Genomic DNA, 21413 nt, shown 5'->3' on the forward strand with positions numbered 1-21413 from the left:
ACTGAAACGTTTAATAACATGCAATTTTGACACTACAATTGCTATGTCACTGGAGCTCTTAAAAAATAAAAAAGGGGAGGGGGGGAGGGGAAAGTCGACATGAAATGCTTTGGACAAATCCGGTATGTGACGAAATCGAATGATGGGCCCATCTGACACCTTTTATTGTGCCACCTACATGCAGTTACCATTGCTAACATATTGGTTATCGCCAAGTTTCAACGTGTCTCATTTTCCTTTCAGTCCTTGCTCTAAGGTGTATAAGCGGGCTGCTAACTAGTTCATGTACAGAATATCTAATAATAACTCAATACTTAAATATAATGCTCTAAAACCGCTGGTACATTTAAAATGTGCAGCCGATAATTTTCACTGTGTTTAATTTCGTTGAGTGTTCCAGTGGTCAGTTGATTTTTTTGTTTTAGATAAGAAATTGTGTGAAGCTTTGGTGATATTGGTATTAGTTGTGGTTTAGAAGTATTAATAAAAGTTGTTGCTTTCTTAGTAAATTGCACTTATGTAATGCAGATATTTAGTTTTTGCAGGTATTGGTATTAGTTGTGGTTTAGAAGTATTAATAAAAGTTGTTGCTTTCTTAGTAAATTGCACTTATGTAATGCAGACATTTAGTTTTTGCAGTAACTATTAAAATTTTACCATTAGTGAGAAGTCTGGGCTTTGTCGTTGATTTGTGAGTAGTGGGTTACGGTGTGAGATTTGTTCAAAGTATTTTCATTAGGGGGAATGCAGTGGGGAAACCATTGGGCATTCTAGCGAGCTTCTCTCCTGGAAATGCAGAATTTGTATCAGAAATAAGTAGATAGAGGAGGAGGAGCATAAGATCTGTGCCGCTCAGGTGCAGTTACAAGACGCAGAGGAGGAAGGAGATAGATTAAGGAGGGTGGAGGCCGCTGGGGTATGGGAACTGGCAGTTGGTAAGAAGGCAGCTGGGAGGAGGAGATATTTAGACAGTTGTACTTTGCGTATAACCAATAGATTGATGATCAATTGTCAGAGTTGAGTGGAGAGGAGCATCTTGCAGCTGTAGGTGTAGGAAACATGCAGCAGTCCTCATCAGTTAAGGAGCCTGTCAGTTGGAAATTTTCACAGAAAGAATAAGGTTCTGCTGCTAGGTAGTTCGCATGGCAGAAGTGTGGGTCAGCAGTTGCAGTAAGTGTTGGGGAGTGAGTAGAAGGCCACCAGCATTTGTGAAGCTAGTGCAGGATTGGCTTAGGTGAATGTTAACGTGGGGAAGTTATACAGGCATTTTACGAAAGAGGATCAGGTAGTGTTTGTAGGTGGAGCAGGGAGTAATCTTGATAGGGACGGGAGTGCGATATAGGTGGTGATCTGGTAAAGATACCTACTCAAACTGGTGGCACTAACGTGCACTTCGTGCAGCTGTTTCGGCTTCATGATTGGCCTCATGTCAGTGCCGCTGTTAGGCTTGTTAACAAGGGGCTGGAGAATGCACTGATGGTGGAGGTCGTGGCTCACATTCCAGTGGTGCCAGTTGAGTCCATCAGTAGATCGGGTTTCACTAGACATGGCCTGCACGTCAATATGTGTGGAAAGGGGAGGCTGGCAAAGCTTATAGGTGACAGTGTAGTGGTCAGTGCTGGAATCACTCATGGAAAAATTACTGTAGCAGCTAGTGTTAAAGCTGCGCCTTTCTTAGACTGAAGTCAGTTGAAAGGTATCCTTGCTTAAGGATACAGGGTACATATAAATGGTTATAACTGATGATGTTCGAAGTAGAGAGGATATAAAATGTAGACTGGCAATGGCAAGGAAAGCGTTTCTCAAGAAGAGAAATTTGTTAACTTCGAGTATAGATTTAAGTGTCAGGAAGTCGTTTCTGAAAGTATTTGTATGGAGTGTAGCCATGTATGGAAGTGAAACATGGACGATAACTAGTTTGGACAAGAAGAGAATGGAAGCTTTCGAAATATGGTGCTACAGAAGAATGCTGAAGATTAGATGGGTAGATCACATAACTAATGAGGAGGTATTGAATAGGATTGGGGAGAAGAGAAGTTTGTGGCACAACTTGACCAGAAGAAGGCATCGGTTGGTAGGACATGTTCTGAGGCATCAAGGGATCACTAGTTTAGTATTGGAGCGCAGCGTGGAGGGTAAAAATCGTAGAGGGAGACCAAGAGATGAATACACTAAGCAGATTCAGAAGGATGTAGGTTGTAGTAGGTACTGGGAGATGAAGAAGCTTGCACAGGATAGAGTAGCATGGAGAGCTGCATCAAACCAGTCTCAGGACTGAAGACAACAACAACATAAATGGTGTTGAGACTGCAACCTATATCTGACCTATTATCTACACATAATGATAGTACAACTGTGACTAAGTAATTTAATTGCGTAACTTTTCATTATCTTCAAATCTTGGTGATCGCGTACAGTAACTGTTCACATTATCGTTGTTCACTTTCCTATATTCGTGATTACACTTAATGTCTGGACATGATGCAAATGTTGACTCAACAGGTAGTTGTTTGCCGAAACTAATAAACTTGCAAGTAGTCAGAATTTTTTCTTCGCTGACTAAGCAAAATAGTATGAAGAATCATAATTTAGTATTATTTATTTATTTAATCGTATGGCTAGGGCCCCCGTCGGGCAGGCCGTTCGCCGGGTGCCGGTCCTTCAATTTGACGCCACTTCGCCGACCTGCAGTCGATGAGGATGATAGGATGATGATGAGGACAGGCACAACACCCAGTCCCTGGGCGGAGAAAATTCCCCGACCCAGCCGGAAATCGAACCCCGGCCCAGAGGATTGACAATCCGTCACGCTGACCATTCAGCTACCGGGGGCGGACTATCAAGATCCGCCAATAAATCTGCGGGAAGAGACTAAATTTAAGACGTGAGAAACGAGAAAAATAGATGTTTAAATCCCAATGGTAATCTTTCCCTCCCCCTCTTCCTCCACTTCAATCAAGCAACTGTAGTGTTACTTAAAATCCGTCTTGATTACCAAAAAGTTTTTATTATTCATATGACCGGTTTCGGTTCATTCAGAACCATCTTCAGATCTGTAAAAATAATTATACTAATTTACTATTTCACGGAAGAAAATGCTTTTCATCCTATTTAATCAACATCAAATGTACCAGAACGTACCTGATATTTCAGTTACAGGAGTAACCCGTCCAAATCCAGCGACTTTCACATGCTACGTCACATAAAATTGGTTGGCAGAGTGCACGTCATTTATATTAATTATAACACTATTACCGACAGGTGGCGTCTGGTACATTTGTTACATTCCATTTGTACATACTGTATTCAGTAGATCTTTTTTATATTAAAAATATTTGGTTAAAATATGTAGATGTCAAAGTTAAAATCTGTACTTGTCAGGATTAAAAAACAGTAAAATTATCATTTTTATACGATCTAAAAGCATAGGGCGATTTATATATCTATGGTGCTGGTGTGAACTTGTTTACCTCTACGGTCTGCTTCCGTGGTTCCCGCCATTTTGGTGTTGTGCCGCGGTGCGCTCAGTCGTCTGATGTCCATCGCCGCGGGCAAGAGGGCCGCACAGGAGGGCCCCGTCAACGACGCCAGGCGCTGCACGCGTCTTCCGGCTTCTCCACCGCGCACCATCTCTCATCCCTCGGCCTGGATCTCCAGACGCAACAGTTGTCATCTTAGTAGTTCGTCATAAATGCTAAAATAGGCGTTATGATTGAATTCGTTTTGCTCACTGAGGATTAAATTCGGATCTTTATTTTTGTGGGTGTATATTTCGATCTCTTCCAAAATGTTAAGAAAACGCCCCTTATGAGCTCTATGCAGGATTTCTAAATTGTTTTCAATATTCGTGACTGAGTGCTTTGTCGCAGCCATATGCGCCCCAAAAGCTGTTTTGTTTTGAGAGTAGGTGTGCTCCCTGAATCTGGTTTCAAAGTTCCTACCAGTCTGTCCTATATATTGTTTACAGCAGACATTACATTTGATCTTATATACACCTGAATCCTGAAATTTATTCCTACTATTACATATTCTATGCCGGAGCTTCAATTTTAACGTGTTATTTGTTCGGAACCCTATTTTAACGTCGGATTTACGAAAGCATCTTTCAATTTTGTCTGCAATTCTTCCATTGTAAGTGAGGGCTACATATTTTTTCTTGTTGTTCCTCTTAACTGCTACTTGACTTTCTTCTGTTTGTTCCATACGCCTCTTCTTTATCGTCCTATAAATATTCATCACCTGCTTACACGTATATCCGTTCGCTACGGCCACTTGTTTTAAAATACGTAACTCCTTTTCTATTTCCTGTTGGCTTAGTGGCAATCTTAGTAGCCTGTATACCATCGAAGTAAAATATGCCCATTTGTATCGCGGTGGGTGACAGGAGCGCGCTCATTGATAACTAGATCTGTACACGTAGGTTTTCTGAATATGCTAAATTCATGCTTCCCATCTTTCTTTATTAGTGTTAAATCTAAGTAATCTATACGGTTGTTTTCTTCAAATTCCATGGTGAATCTAATTTTCGGGTGTTGAGAGCTCATTTTTTGTGCTATGTTTTCGATATCATTTTTATCTCCTTTGTATAATAAAATGGAGTCGTCAACATATCTCCTGTAATATACAATTTTCTCAGCGATATTAGGATTTTCATCAAAGAATTTGTTTTCTAAGTGATTTACAAAAATGTCAGCCAGCGTCCCAGCTAAACTGTTCCCCATTGCCAGCCCGTCTTTCTGTTGATAAATTTTACCATTGAAAGTAAAGTAATTGAACGACAAGACGTGTTCCAACATTTCCACTAGTTCTATCACTTCCCCCAGTGCCAATTTACCATGAGTGAGGAGATTGTTCTTAATGATCTCAATCGATAAAGATCCGGATTTAATCCTCAGTGAGCAAAACGAATTCAATCATAACGCCTATTTTAGCATTTATGACGACCTACTAAGATGACAACTGTTGCGTCTGGAGATCCAGGCCGAGGGATGAGAGATGGTGCGCGGTGGAGAAGCCGGAAGACGCGTGCAGCGCCTGGCGTCGTTGACGGGGCCCTCCTGTGCGGCCCTCTTGCCCGCGGCGATGGACATCAGACGACTGAGCGCACCGCGACACAACACCAAAATGGCGGGAACCACGGAAGCAGACCGTAGAGGTAAACAAGTTCACACCAGCACCATAGATATATAAATCGCCCTATGCTTTTAGATCGTATAAAAATGATAATTTTACTGTTTTTTAATCCTGACAAGTACAGATTTTAACTTTGACATCTACATATTTTAACCAAATATTTTTAATATAAAAAAGATCTACTGAATACAGTATGTACAAATGGAATGTAACAAATGTACCAGACGCCACCTGTCGGTAATAGTGTTATAATTAATATAAATGACGTGCACTCTGCCAACCAGTTTTATGTGACGTAGCATGTGAAAGTCGCTGGATTTTGACGGGTTACTCCTGTAACTGAAATATCAGGTACGTTCTGGTACATTTGATGTTGATTAGATAGGATCAAAAACATTTTCTTCCGTGAAATAGTAAATTAGTATAATTATTTTTACAGATCTGAAGATGGGAATGAACCGAAACCGCTCATATGAATAATAAAAAATTTTTTGCAATCAAGACGGATTTTAAGTAACATTATAAAATCACTGATTGCTGTTATCCCATAAGACATTATGTCTGTTTTTGCAAAGCAACTGTAGCGTTTGGTTCATGCGTAGTCTACTAAATCTTGACACTGTTCTTTCATAACTTCCAGACAAATCCTGCATCATTACATTTCTATGGTGTGGAATGAAACAACAGGGCGGAAAACATGTATACTGTGAAGCCTTTTTTCACTATTTCAGTAGGGAAGTTTTCGTGAGTGTATAGTATCAGACTTACACCATAATGTTTTCTGAGAGGTTGAACATAATTTAATATGTAGACCTGTATAAAAGTTAATGGTACGATGTAAGAATAAACTTAACTGGGTGCCCCTCATATTTAATTTGTGGTAAAACTGTTTGCTTGCTGCGTATGAAACATTTTCTAAAGCTTGTAATAAATTCTCAGTTATCCATAAAAACTTAACATAAATATGTAATATATATCTATTTCAATGTTGGTCCCAGGTTACCTCCAGGCAGAAGCATGATACATTATGAAGAAGCGGTGCAGGAAGCAGAACGCAAGATGAAGGGCAAATTACAAACCAAGGCTGGTGAGATGTAAGTACCATTTAATGTTTCCAAAACAGTAGATGCGTAATTGTTTTCAACATCTATTGTCATAGACATCATATTCTGTCACTATATTTACACATACAATTATGGAGTGCTTGAGTTTTAACAAAACTTCCGTTACGTTTCTCAGTAGTTCTAGGACGAGCGCAACTGTTGTCATATTCTGCGTACTTCCACTATTTGGTGCACTGTAGAACTCTCAATAACTGTTACAGAAACTTAATTTATTAGGCTGAGAGTGTTTTTCAGAGTTAGTAATTGAACAGCCGTCGGAGACGAATGGTTCAAATGGCTCTGAGCACTATGGGACTCAACTGCGGAGGTCATTAGTCCCCTAGAACTTAGAACTAGTTAAACCTAACTAGTCTAAGGACATCACAAACATCCATGCCCGAGGCAGGATTCGAACCTGCGACCGTAGCGGCCTTGCGGTTCCAGACTGAAGCGCCTTTAACCGCACGGCCACTTCGGCCGGCTCGTCGGAGACGCCTCGAAGACATTTGCAATATGGCATTTTCAAAGTGGTATGTAATTTGCAGGCTAGAAAATCTGACAAAAATTTAAAAGTGTTATTGTGAAATAAAGTAATGTCAGCCAGTATTTAAATACTGTTAAAGTAAAAGAGGAAGAAAAGTGGGGTTTAACGTCCGGTCAATGACCAGGGTATTAGCAAAAGCTTGTTTAGGGCTAGGATATGGAAGGTAATTGATTGTGATCTTTTCAAAGGAATCATCCCAAAAAATTGCTTTAAATGGTTAACGGAAAAAATGAAAACTTAAATTTCGATGACTTGATGGTATTTTGAACTCTTAGAAAAGACTGTCAACGTCTAACCAATGCATCACCTCACGCACTAATGATGCTGCTCTGAATCGTCACTGCGTACTCAGACAGATTCATGTTGGAGCGTAGGAAGTAACATTTATATTCAACAGCGTGTTTTCCTATTCTTGTACTTACTGCTGTCTTCCTCAAATGGGTGCCGAATGTGAACGAATACTGGTCAGTTCCGTATGTAGTACCATCATGTGTCCTTGTTTTAGATGTTGCATTCATAGCCCAAATAAAAAAAAAAGAATAACGAAGGTCTCCTCTGCGATTCTGGTCATACATAAAGCACGCCAGTGGCAAGACACAATCAGTACCTTCACTGCGCGATAACAACGGTGAGGTCACTGATGACAGTGCCATAAAGCAGAGTTATTAAACACGGTTTTCCGAAACCCCTTCACCAAAGAAAACGAAGTAAATATTCGTATCAAGAACAACTGCCAAGATGAGAGACATAGAAGTAGATATTTTCGGTGTAGTAAAGCAGCTTAAATCGCTTAATAAAGGCAAGGCCTCCGTTCTAGATTGTATACCAGTCAAGTTCCTTTCAGAGTATGTTGATACATTAGCAATTATATACAACTGCTCTCTCATAGAAAGATGTGTACTTAAAGACTGGAAAATTGCTCAAGTCACACCAACGTCCAAAAAGGGAAGTAGGAGTAATACGCTGAATTACAGACCCATATCACTAACGTCGATTTGCAGTAGGGTTTTGGAACATATACTGTGCTCGAACATTATCAAGTACCTAGAAGAAAACGATTTATTGACACATAGCACGGATTCAGAAAATATCGTTCTTGCGAAACACAACTAACTTTTTATATTCGTGAAGTAATTAGTACTAACGATAGGGGATGTCAAATTGATTCCATATTTTTAGATTTCCACAAGGCTTTCGACACAGCTCCTCACAAGCGTCTTCTAATCAGACTGCCTGCCTATGGAATATCGCGTTAGTTGTGCGACTGGATTCGTGATTTCCTGTCAGAAAGGTCACAGTTCGTAGTAACAAACGGAAAGTCATCGAGTGAAACAGAAGTAATATCCGGAGTTCCCCAAGGAAGTGTTATAGGCCCTCTGTTATTCCTGATCTATATCAACGACATTAGAGACAATCTGAGTAGCCCTCTTAGATTGTTTGCAGATGATGCTGTCATTTACCGTCTTGTAAAGTCATCAGATGATCAGAACGAATTGCAAAATGTTCTAGATACGATTACTGTATGGTGCGAAAAGTGGCAATTGACCCTGAATAAGGAGAAATGTGAAGTTATTCACATGGGTACTAAAAGAAATGCGGTAAATTTCGATTACGTGATAAGTCACACAAATCTGAAGGTTGTAAATTCAACTAAATACTTAGGGATTACAGTTACAAATAACCTAAGTTGTAACAATCACATAGATAATGTTGTGGGTACAGCAAACCAAAGATTGCGATTCATTGGCAGAACACTTAGAAGATGCAACAGATCTACTAAAGAGACTGCTTACACCACGCTTGTCCGCCCTATTCTGGAGTATTGCTGTGCGGTGTGGGATCTGCATCAGGTGGGATTGACGGATGACATTGAAAAATTCAATGAAGGACGGCTCGTTTTGTATTATCGCGAAATAGGGGAGATAGTGCCACAGATATGATACGTGAATTGGAATGGAAATCATTAAAACAAAGGCGTATTTCGTTGCGACGGGATCTTCTCATGAAATTTCAATCACCAGTTTTCTCCTCCGATTGCAAAAACATTCTGTTGGCACCCACCTACATAGGGAGAAGTGATCATCACGTTAAAATAAGAGAAATCAGTGCTCGCACAGAAAAATTTAAGTGCTCGTTTTTCCTGCGCGCCGTTCGAGAGTGGAACGGTAGAGAGACAGCTTGAAGGTGGTTCATTGAACTTTATTGTGAATAGCAGGGTAATCACGTAGATGTAGATGTGAGATTACTAGCAAAACCCAGTTAAACCACAAAACTTGCTTTATCCTGCCGATTATTTGATTTGATTAGTAAATTTTGTGTTTCCAGTGTAATACGCAATAGAAAAAGGTGTTTTGGATGTGAGTTCCTTAAGAGATTACTTATGACTGTTCAAGGATTTTGACTCGTAAGCCACTTGTTACATGATCATTAATAATGTCATGTGGATAACAGCAAACAGAGGGCCTTTTTTTGGCAAGTTGTATAGATAAAACTGTCCTTATGTTGAAGAAGTGGTATGCACCATCGTTGCTGTAATAGGCGTGGTCCTAAAGGAGGTGGCACCAGCCTGTTGTTGGAGAACGCTCTCAGGCACTCTGTTAAGACTGGCTGATGGAGGCTACCCGAAACGACGCCCGAACGGCAATAACAAGTTTTCCTCGCTTCAAAGTTAGTGCGACTCCGCTAGCACATAGCGTTGAGTTGAGCATGTTGTTGTTTTGTATATGAAATCAGACGCAACACACACAAAAGAAAACTCAGCATAGCGAAGACAACGTACATTACTGGCCATTAAAATTGCTACACCACGAAGATGACGTGCTACAGACGCGAAACTTAACCGACAGGAAGAAGATGCTGTGATATGCAAATGATTAGCTTTTCAGAGCATTCACACAAGGCTGGCGCCGGTGGACACCTACAACGTGCTGACATGAGGAAAATTTCCAACCGATTTCTCATACAGAAACAGCAGTTGACCGCCGTTGCCTGGTGAAACGTTGTTGTGATACCTCGTGTAAGGAGGAAAAATGTGTTCCATCACGTTTCCGACTCTGATAAAGGTCGGATTTTAGCCTATCGCGATTGCGGTTTATCGTATCGCGACATTGCTGCTCGCGTTGGTCGAGATCCAATGACTGTTAGCAGAATGTGGAATCGGTAGGTTCAGGAGGGTAATACGGAACGCCGTGCTGGATCCCAATGGCCTCGCATCACTAGCAGTCGAGATGACAGGCATCTTATGCGCGTGGCTGTAACGGATCGTGCAGCCACGTCTCGATCCCTGAGTCACCAGATGGGGACGTTTGCAAGACAACGACCATCTGCACGAACAGTTCGACGACGTTTGCAGCAGCATTGACTATCAGTTCGGAGACCACGGCTGCGGTTACCCTTGACGCTGCATGACAGACAGGAGCGCCTGCGATGGTGTACTCAACGACGAACCTGGGGGCACGAATGGCAACACGTCATTTTTTCGGATGAATCCAGGTTCTGTTTACAGCAATATGATGGTCGCATCCTTGGTTGGCGACATCGCGGCCAACGCACATTGGAAGCGTGTATTCGTCATCGTCATACTGGCGTACTGCTCGGCGTGATGGTATGGGGTGTCATTGGTTACACGTCTCGGTCACCTCTTGTTCGCATTGACGGCACTTTGAACAGTGAACGTTACATTTGAGATGTGTTACGACCTGTGGCTCTACCCTTCATTCGATCCCTGCGAAATCCTAGATTTCAGCGGGATAATGCACGATCGCATGTTGCAGGTCCTGTACGGGCCTTTCTGGATACAGAAAATGTTCGTCTGCTGCCCTGGCCAGTACATTCTCCAGATTCTCACCAATTGAAAACGTCTGGTCAATGGTGGCCGAGCAACTGGCTCGAGACAATACGCCAGTCACTACTCTTGATGAACCGTGGTATCGTGTTGAAGCTGCACGGGCAGCTGTACCTGTACACGCCATCCAAGCTCTGTTTGACTCAATGCCAGGCGTATCAAGGCCGTTATTACGCCCAGAGGTGGTTGTTTTGGCTACTGATTTCTCAGGATCTATGCACCCATATTGCGTGAAAATGTGATCACATGTCAGTTCTAGTATAAATATATTTGTCCAATGAATACCCGTTTATTATCTGCATTTTTTCTTGATGTAGCAACTTTAATGACCAGTAGTATAGATATGAGATAACAATGGTAGTGAAACTTTATTTCATGCTGAGCTACGGCTGGTAGTAGGCGGAAACAGGTGAATATCGATACAGAATCGCATTCCATCTTGAGACACAGATTCTGCTGTTCTCACCAGACATCACATCGAGTGTTTTGTTGGAGTACGCATTTAGTACCTGGAGTCTAAACCACGTTGCAGTTCGCATTCTTCACGTGTAAATGCCATTTAGAGAAATGAAAGAACAAAATGTGATGGAAAAATTAGTAGGACTGACCGAAAACTGAACCCAGAACGTTTAGATTTATTATACGACTTTTCCCCACACAAACACCAAGCCGCACAGGCAAATAACACTGGACTTCAAATTGCTGTGGGTCTCTCCTACGTGTCCGGAGCACTCCGTGTTTTTGGGATATTGTTAACACCTGTTTACTGCACTCTAACTGGCCTGCCTTCGCCTCTGCGTTGCTGCAATCACTGAAACGAATGCGGTGCATCATAGGAGAGGACAGATCAGAGCCGGTCACCTGTGGACAAACAGTATGAGGTGCTAACACCTGGTGTATCTCCTGTCACGTCTAACCGAACCCTTTGTATTTTTTGGAGACGATGCCTCTGATTTGCTGAAACGATATCTGCGACAATTTACAATTAAGGACTTAACTAAAGAATGCTACCTGTACAATCAAAGACATTGTTGTGCAGGGTGTGCTGTAGAGTGTGCTTTTGGGATTACAGGCCTAAGCGGTAAAGATACAAAAATTTACAATTTTGCATTCAAGTGGATGGCGATTTTCCAATTAAAATTGATCACTGTTGTTACGTTTTGCGTTTTAATGACCAAAAAATTAATAAATGAACACTATTGTTTCTTTTCTTGGGATATTTTGAGCCTTAACATCGAAGAAGTAGCTACAAGAAGTTATGCCTGTCGACAGGTTAACAAATGGGCTTGAAAAGAGATTTTTTTCTAACTGTATCAATGTATCAGGAGTCGTAACTTCAAGACAGACATGTCCTACAATCACTGTAGAAAGATGAGGTGACGCGCGCGTTTACTACCATTACGTCCAAACGACATTTACGTTTGTAAAATCATGAAATGTTCTATTACACAAAAATCTGATTGCTTTCCTTGTTTTCCACAGTATCAGTACTCTTCCTTTAACTTCAGTTGTCATTCATCGATACTTTTATTGTGTGATTTGTTTGAGAAAGTTAGCAATTTAAATTAAAAAAACCTTAAAATCTTCCTGGGTTTGTCTGCTTTCCAGTAGGCAAATCATTGTACTTCTCATGCTTTTCCCAGCGGAATGCATTCTAACATTTCACCGCCAATAGTCTGTTGCTACAGTCCTTTAATGAATCCCAAAACGAGGTGGCTGTTTCTGACAGTTATGTAACTGAAGTTCTAAAAACAAATCAGTAAACAGCTAGTACAACATCGAGTGAAACAAGTCTACTGTTACTAGGCACTGTTTATTTACCTCCAGAAAGCATTTCGAATGTTTAAACCTTTATCATCACCTGAATTTGTGTGGATTTATATATCACATACTTGTGTTAAGACTTTGGAGTAATCTTTGGCACTGATAAAATCTTCTCGGGTTGACAGCCGAGTCAGTGCGTTGTTCTCCAGCAACGTTCCAGCAACTTTTTTAATTGCCATCTTCAGGGGCTGTATAGTAGACAGTTCTAGACCAGAGGGTAGTCAAACTTTTTTACGTACTGCCCACTGCTGTAAAGTAGTAGCAGAATTTTCTAACCGCCCACCAGTTCCACAGCAGTAGTGATTTATACAATAGGGAGGTAGCTTTAGTTTACAAAATTATAAAGCAGAGTAACAACAAGTTAAAGCATATAATAATAATTACTTACCAAATACGTTATGTAAAATCTTTTGAAAACCTAATGAATTTTTTTCAAACCCTTGCCGCTTACCGCCCACCATGAAAGCTGGAACGCCCACTAGTGGGTGGTAGGGACGAGGTTTACTGTCTATCACTTGTCTATATAGTGTCACAGGTCACACCAGAACGTCGTGGCACAACACATACATGCCATACTAATCCACTCAGTCCACATGATGACAGAGATCTAAACCTTCGAAACGCATTGTGGAAAAAAATAAACAGCGTGTAGTAACGATAAACTTGTTGTTTCATTCGGTATTAGTAACAGTGAAACGTCCCCTTAGAACAATTATAAAAGACAATGCTTAAACTGACACACAATATTTTTAGCGCAACGCAATCTCACTTTCAGAAATCCCTACAAAAGAATGGCCCTGACTAACATTAACCTATACCTTTCACAAATCACTTACCTCACCAAAAATCTTTGTTACTCGAACTACTGCAATACAGCGAGCGCCACTACTGCCAGCTAAATAAAAGATTCAAACTACTGAAGGCACTAACTACTGATAGGCATAGTTAGCAAATGAAAGTTTTTAATACAGAACAAACAATGTATTTACCTTAATAATCATAATATATATACACTCCTGGAAATGGAAAAAAGAACACATTGACACCGGTGTGTCAGACCCACCATACTTGCTCCGGACACTGCGAGAGGGCTGTACAAGCAATGATCACACGCACGGCACAGCGGACACACCAGGAACCGCGCTGTTGGCCGTCGAATGGCGCTAGCTGCGCAGCATTTGTGCACCGCCGCCGTCAGTGTCAGCCAGTTTGCCGTGGCATACGGAGCTCCATCGCAGTCTTTAACACTGGTAGCATGCCGCGACAGCGTGGACGTGAACCGTATGTGCAGTTGACGGACTTTGAGCGAGGGCGTATAGTGGGCATGCGGGAGGCCGGGTGGACGTACCGCCGAAGTACACACGTGGGGCGTGAGGTCTCCACAGTACATCGATGTTGTCGCCAGTGGTCGGCGGAAGGTGCACGTGCCCGTCGACCTGGGACCGGACCGCAGCGACGCACGGATGCACGCCAAGACCGTAGGATCCTACGCAGTGCCGTAGGGGACCGCACCGCCACTTCCCAGCAAATTAGGGACACTGTTGCTCCTGGGGTATCGGCGAGGACCATTCGCAACCGTCTCCATGAAGCTGGGCTACGGTCCCGCACACCGTTAGGCCGTCTTCCGCTCACACCCCAACATCGTGCAGCCCGCCTCCAGTGGTGTCGCGACAGGCGTGAATGGAGGGACGAATGGAGACGTGTCGTCTTCAGCGATGAGAGTCGCTTCTGCCTTGGTGCCAATGATGGTCGTATGCGTGTTTCGCGCCGTGCAGGTGAGCGCCACAATCAGGACTGCATACGACCGACGCACACGGGGCCAACACCCGGCATCATGTTGTGGGGAGCGATCTCCTACACTGGCCGTACACCACTGGTGATCGTCGAGGGGACACTGAATAGTGCACGGTACATCCAAACCGTCATCGAACCCATCGTTCTACCATTCCTAGACCGGCAAGGGAACTTGCTGTTCCAACAGGACAATGCACGTCCGCATGAATCCCGTGCCACCCAACGTGCTCTAGAAGGTGTAAGTCAACTACCCTGGCCAGCAAGATCTCCGGATCTGTCCCCCATTTAGCATGTTTGGGACTGGGTGAAGCGTCGTCTCACGCGGTCTGCACGTCCAGCACGAACGCTGGTCCAACTGAGGCGCCAGGTGGAAATGGCATGGCAAGCCGTTCCACAGGACTACATCCAGCATCTCTACGATCGTCTCCATGGGAGAATAGCAGCCTGCATTGCTGCGAAAGGTGGATATACACTGTACTAGTGCCGACATTGTGCATGCTCTGTTGCCTGTGTCTATGTGCCTGTGGTTCTGTCAGTGTGATCATGTGATGTACCTGACCCCAGGAATGTGTCAATAAAGTTTCCCCTTCCTGGGACAATGAATTCACGGTGTTCTTATTTCAATTTCCAGGAGTGTTTATAGCAGTTCATGCCATCTAGTCTTACAAATTTCAAATCTCCGCCATTTCTCTCCCCACGTCCACCACTGCTGGCGGCTCACCTCCAACTGCGCAACGCTACGCGCTGTTCACGTCCAGCTGCCCAACACTACAATGGCAGACAACGATGCAAACTAGCTACAGACTGCACACAGCACAGCCAGTGATTTTCATACAGAGCGCTAGGTGGCGTTACCAATAAGAAAACCTAAATAGCCTACTTACAACAGTTACGGTAAACCCTAACCACATATGGTCGCATTTAAAACTAGTACAATAATAGAAAGTATAATATCTAGTTGAATTAGCTACAAGCAGTAATAGTCAGGATTTTTGAATCAAACGAGCAACGCACAGGTGTGTTGATAACGCTCTGTGTAATCGAGCTCAGCACTAGCGTGCCACATAACTGACATGTCGGTAATACAGACTGTCCGTCGTTCAAAGTTCTCATATAATATACCTCAGCGAAGCACTGACGCGCGCCAGTCAACCGACGTTGATAAACACCACGCTGAAAACAGTGCTGTCAGCAGCCTTGTAACATGTAAGTAAGTACGGATGTACCCCAGTAATATTGTTCGACTAAACGGGATTTGTGTTTGTAAATTGCGCCAAGAGATGTGCCGTCGAGGATTTTTTTGTTCGACTCGGTGCAAGCGTACGCCAACAGTGCACCATCATATGACAAAGGGTGGGTGGTGCACGTACTTCCAGTGCCGTGGAAGTAGTGCGGATGACGAAGAACGAAGTGGCGGACCTACCTCCCTGTGAAGAGCCAGGAATCGTAAGAGAAATGGAGTCCGGACGCCACAAGACCGGCGTATCTCAATGGAGACTGTACTGGAAAACGTGAGAGCCATCCATGAACGAGTTTTCAACATCTTACATGGCATTTTAAAAAAGGCGCCGCCCACTGACTGCTCATACTCATCAAAAGTGGCACCGAACCGCAAAGGCGGCAAAAATGTTGCTGTCATTTCAGACCAGTCCAGATTACTTCTTCAGCCGCCTAATCATCATGAAAGAAAGACGGATGTATCACTATGCAAGGGTGTGTTTCTTTTTTTTTTCACGACAATGCCCCATCTGATCCTACATAGGACACAGACACAATTTTACAATGCAACAAACGGCACTGATTACGTATTTGTTTATATGTTCAGATGTGCTAACAAAACTAACAGGGTTCCATTTAAAAAAAAAAACCATAGGTTTGTGTTAAAAAAAAACTTCCGTGATATTTTTTATGGTTTGTATTAACCAATTACACTAGCCCCTCTCCTCACGTTCGGTCTGTGGAATCGATTCGTCAGTATTTGATGTGGTTTACAAAATGTATCCAGTGGTAATGTTAGGTGACTCACCCTGTGTATATATATACACTCCTGGAAATGGAAAAAAGAACACATTGACACCGGTGTGTCAGACCCACCATACTTGCTCCGGACACTGCGAGAGGGCTGTTCAAGCAATGATCACACGCACGGCACAGCGGACACACCAGGAACCGCGGTGTTGGCCGTCGAATGGCGCTAGCTGCGCAGCATTTGTGCACCGCCGCCGTCAGTGTCAGCCAGTTTGCCGTGGCATACGGAGCTCCATCGCAGTCTTTAACACTGGTAGCATGCCACGACAGCGTGGACGTGAACCGTATGTGCAGTTGACGGACTTTGAGCGAGGGCGTATAGTGGGCATGCGGGAGGCCGGGTGGACGTACCGCCGAATTGCTCAACACGTGGGGCGTGAGGTCTCCACAGTACATCGATGTTGTCGCCAGTGGTCGGCGGAAGGTGCACGTGCCCGTCAACCTGGGACCGGACCGCAGCGACGCACGGATGCACGCCAAGACCGTAGGATCCTACGCAGTGCCGTAGGGGACCACACCGCCACTTCCCAGCAAATTAGGAACACTGTTGCTCCTGGGGTATCGGCGAGGACCATTCGCAACCGTCTCCATGAAGCTGGGCTACGGTCCCGCACACCGTTAGGCCGTCTTCCGCTCACGCCCCAACATCGTGCAGCCCGCCTCCAGTGGTGTCGCGACAGGCGTGAATGGAGGGACGAATGGAGACGTGTCTTCTTCAGCGATGAGAGTCGCTTCTGCCTTGGTGCCAATGATGGTCGTATGCGTGTTTCGCGCCGTGCAGGTGAGCGCCACAATCAGGACTGCATACGACCGAGGCACACAGGGCCAACACCCGGCATCATGGTGTGGGGAGCGATCTCCTACACTGGCCGTACACCACTGGTGATCGTCGAGGGGACACTGAATAGTGCACGGTACATCCAAACCGTCATCGAACCCATCGTTCTACCATTCCTAGACCGGCAAGGGAACTTGCTGTTCCAACAGGACAATGCACGTCCTCATGTATCCCGTGCCACCCAACGTGCTCTAGAAGGTGTAAGTCAACTACCCTGGCCAGCAAGATCTCCGGATCTGTCCCCCATTGAGCATGTTTGGGACTGGATGAAGCGTCGTCTCACGCGGTCTGCACGTCCAGCACGAACGCTGGTCCAACTGAGGCGCCAGGTGGAAATGGCATGGCAAGCCGTTCCACAGGACTACATCCAGCATCTCTACGATCGTCTCCATGGGAGAATAGCAGCCTGCATTGCTGCGAAAGGTGGATATACACTGTACTAGTGCCGACATTGTGCATGCTCTGTTGCCTGTGTCTATGTGCCTGTGGTTCTGTCAGTGTGATCATGTGATGTATCTGATCCCAGGAATGTGTCAATAAAGTTTCCCCTTCCTGGGTCAATGAATTCACGGTGTTCTTATTTCAATTTCCAGGAGTGTATATATATATATATATATATATATATATATATATATATGAGTGCATCAACATGTGTATGTCTAGGATCTCCTTCCAAACCTCTGTATCGATTTCAACCAAATTTGGAAAAGAAACAGCAGAATACTTAAGTATCAGCACTGTTGGGTTTATAAACTCCTCGCTCCAATAGGACCAGAAATACAGGCTGTGATATATTTTTTCAGCTCTTGGCATATAGGCTGACCTGCAAGACAGGCTTGTTGTGTTGAAACAATATCAGCCCGCCAGATGGTAACCTACATGTTACGGGCTGGAAATGGTTTTCTGCACCCCAACACGTAGGGTGCCCTGCATGACAGGCATGTTGTGTTGGAGCAGTATTTGCCTCCTTTACTGACGTGCTTTGCAAGGCGGCTTGTATGCCAGAGGCAAAGAAATTATTTTGAATTATTATATTTAGCCTGCCCTGTATGACATACGTTTTGCAGGAGTAATACTGACTTGCTTCATCAAACTGTACTGCAGGGGCTACATGTGCTGATAAGCATGGCTGGGCACATGTTGAGATGAATAGAGGGGGTTATGGATAGAGGGAGGGGGGAGGAGGAAATGGGCAAAGAGAGGGAGGTGGAAAGTTAGAGGGATAGTGGCTGGGTGGGTGGGAAAGGTAGCGGGGGATCAGGAGATGGAAAGAGTGAGGGCAAGGAGGATTTGATCAGAGGGAAGGGATGGCAGAAGATATGGTCACAGGGAGAGGGTGGAGGAAACAGACGAAGAAAGGGAAAGGATGAGACAAAGTGTGGTGTGTGTACTGTAAGACATCCGGTACACACACCAGCAGATTATTTGACTTGTCACTCTGACGAAGTAGGCGAGTGTCAGCAATATGTCTCGTTGTCTTGTCGTGGTGTGTTTATCTTCTGCTGTTAGGTCAGATGATAGAAACGCTTAGAGTAGCAGATTGACGGTGACCAACTTTAAACAGAACTTGATTAATTTTCACACACATTTATTAAAATAATAAAAATCATAAAATTACTTAACTTGATTCTGGATGCTATTTACAATTGACAATCTGAAGTTTCTTTGGTCTTGGTATGATAATCTTATTCTCACATACCTCTGATACTTGACAAAGTGGCTATTCATTTATCTTCATGGCTATTACAGGAATATGATAATCTTATTAGGCGCAGACTGAAACTTGACTATAGACTGGTACAGACTAATGCAGACTAATGCAGACTGAGTAATCAGAGGTCTGTACACTCGTTATAATACCTTGCGCGTTCAGGTATCACTGCGTGAGTGTGATCCACGAAGAGAAAAGGTTCTATGTTAACAGCAATCTCATTGGCTGCGTTACATATTAATACGCGGATCGGCGGAAGTAGAATTTGGTCCGTCTCTAAGACAGCACCATCTCGTAGTGCGGAGACAGACGAGTGCTGCGCCTGCACTGTTGTGCTTAGTGGGGCGCGCTCTAGTGGGGGAGTTGTGTACGCGCTGACTACTTGGAACTATGTACACAACGAAGAGATACAGAGAGTGGGGAGGAGGAGGAGCTGTGTTCAATACATGTGTCGAATGCGTACATGGGTGAAGCTGTGGAGAAAAGGCTAGTAACACAGCAGTGCAGTAGACATTGCATAATTACTGTTATATTATTCTATAAGTTATTTCGTTTATTGTTTTTAAGTGAATAGTGAAGTAATTTCAAGTATATTCTCATTTTCATGACTTTTCAGCATATGTGATGTACATGTCTCATTTTACTGTCTGTGTGGCTTGGTAGAAAGAGCAAGGTATGTATGTAGTGGTTGGCCTATGAGAGGAAGATAAATGATTATAGTAAAGAGCTTATAAAAATTATTTAGTTTCATGCATGCAGTTATTTAGTTCGTGAATGGAACACAACTGAACCATTTTGTTTTTACCCTTCAGAAAATTACATATTCTCCCTAAGTGGGTGATTACCACCAGGTTAGGAATCACTGTCCTAGAAGGTGACGAATTGATTTGTGATATGGAACATTTCCTGATGAGCCAAAATGCATACTTCTACAACGTATGTGTCGTCATAATTATCGACGGCTGGAAAAATGTGGACGAGCGTACACATACCGAACATTGCGCGGATGATTGTTCTACATCTACATTTATACTCCGCAAGCCACCCAACGGTGTGTGGCGGAGGGCACTTTACGTGCCACTGTCATTACCTCCCTTTCCTGTTTCACTCGCGTATGGTTCGCGGGAAGAACGACTGTCTGAAAGCTTCTGTGCGCGGTCTAATCTCTCTAATTTTACATTCGTGATCTCCTCGGGAGGTATAAGTAGGGGGAAGCAATATATTCGATACCTTGTAACCTCCCCCTCACTTACCGACCTTAATGACAGTGAAAGATGAAACCGCGTGTACCTAATGGGAGTTTTGGAAAAGCAATCGTCACCGAAGTTAAGCTGTCGGTAAAGAGGGAGGAAAGGGTTACATCTAAATGAAAGGAAATGTGCTAATGAAACTGGTGGAAATTAATTTTGAAAAGGGGTAAAGTTAATAAAGAAAGTAAATGTGCAGCCGTTACGTTAACAATTAACTAGCGGTAATTAGGTATTTGAGATTTGGGGGAAATCACGGTCGCCAGTCCTAAGGACAATTACTATAGTAACTGAAAAAGAAAGGTTATTACACATATAATTAGCACTAGAAGCGTGGCAACTGAAGGTTGACACGTGTAGTGTGAAAACTGAAAGTTTGTCAGAAGTAATAAATTTCGCTACACCCTGACTTAATTTAGCAAAGAATTAATAAAACCGGAAAATCGAAAGTTAATTTAGTGACTGAAGTTAATAGTGAGCTTTCTTTCTGAAGCACATCGAAATTCAGTAAAATACGGTTAGTCTTGGACTACCTCAACAATCATTTCAAAAAACTACTTGAATCTACGCAATTTGGAAATAAGAGATTTAACTTTGAACTTGAATTAAATGATTCTGAACAATTAACAATAGTAAAATTTAGTACGTACCAAGCTGAGCTGCAGTCACAGGTAAGCTAAAATACGATAACAAAACTCGCACTCTTAATTTGTGCTTGTGTAATCTGAATATTGTAGCCAGCTAACTGAACTTTGAAATTAAAGCAGTGAAATAGAATTAGCTATATTACTTTAGTGCTGGCGTTTAAATTTCAACGACACTCGGGTTCATTTCGGAAAAGGAAGGGACCCTGCTTGGTAATGCAATTGGGACAATGAGCAACAAAGGTTCATGCTAAGTTGCTGTTATTATAGTTACGAAAATGGTACAGTTTGAAAAGCTGAGGTCTGCCATACAGTTCTAAAACTTTACTTGCTTCCAGTCTTCCTTGATGGTTGACTGAAGGTTTGAAGCCGTCGATCGAGGAGGTGGCGACAGTCACTCATTGTCGGCCGTCGCTGTTGCAGAAGCTGGATGTTGGCGCGCCTTCTTCTCGACACGGTCACCAGACGAAACGGGCTCTTGATGTGCGCTAGTTAATGTTTCCCGTCCGCTACACCATGTCAGAAACTATCATCGCAAGTCGAGCGCAATTACATGCTGCCAAACCCCGAAAGCGCGGCAACTCGCGGGAGCGTCACACAACACACCTGCTCCACTCGCCACTCCCGCCAGACTCCTTCTGCTCAGCCCGCGCTCCACGCGGCAGAGTTAACACTACCAAAGATCCTACACACTTTGATTCTT

At 43.4% G+C, this 21413-nt stretch overlaps 1 protein-coding gene across 1 annotated transcript in view; it reads left to right on the forward strand.

The window, feature by feature from the left end:
* Positions 1 to 21413, forward strand: part of LOC126161266 (uncharacterized) — a 322839-nt gene that overhangs the window by 266354 nt on the left and 35072 nt on the right. The window contains exon 14 of the mRNA XM_049917005.1: positions 6132 to 6227. Coding sequence (XP_049772962.1) covers positions 6132 to 6227 — 96 coding nt within the window. The remainder of the gene's footprint in view (positions 1 to 6131; positions 6228 to 21413) is intronic.

This window comes from Schistocerca cancellata, chromosome 2, assembly GCF_023864275.1.
Source record: "Schistocerca cancellata isolate TAMUIC-IGC-003103 chromosome 2, iqSchCanc2.1, whole genome shotgun sequence".
NCBI lineage: Eukaryota > Metazoa > Arthropoda > Insecta > Orthoptera > Acrididae > Schistocerca > Schistocerca cancellata.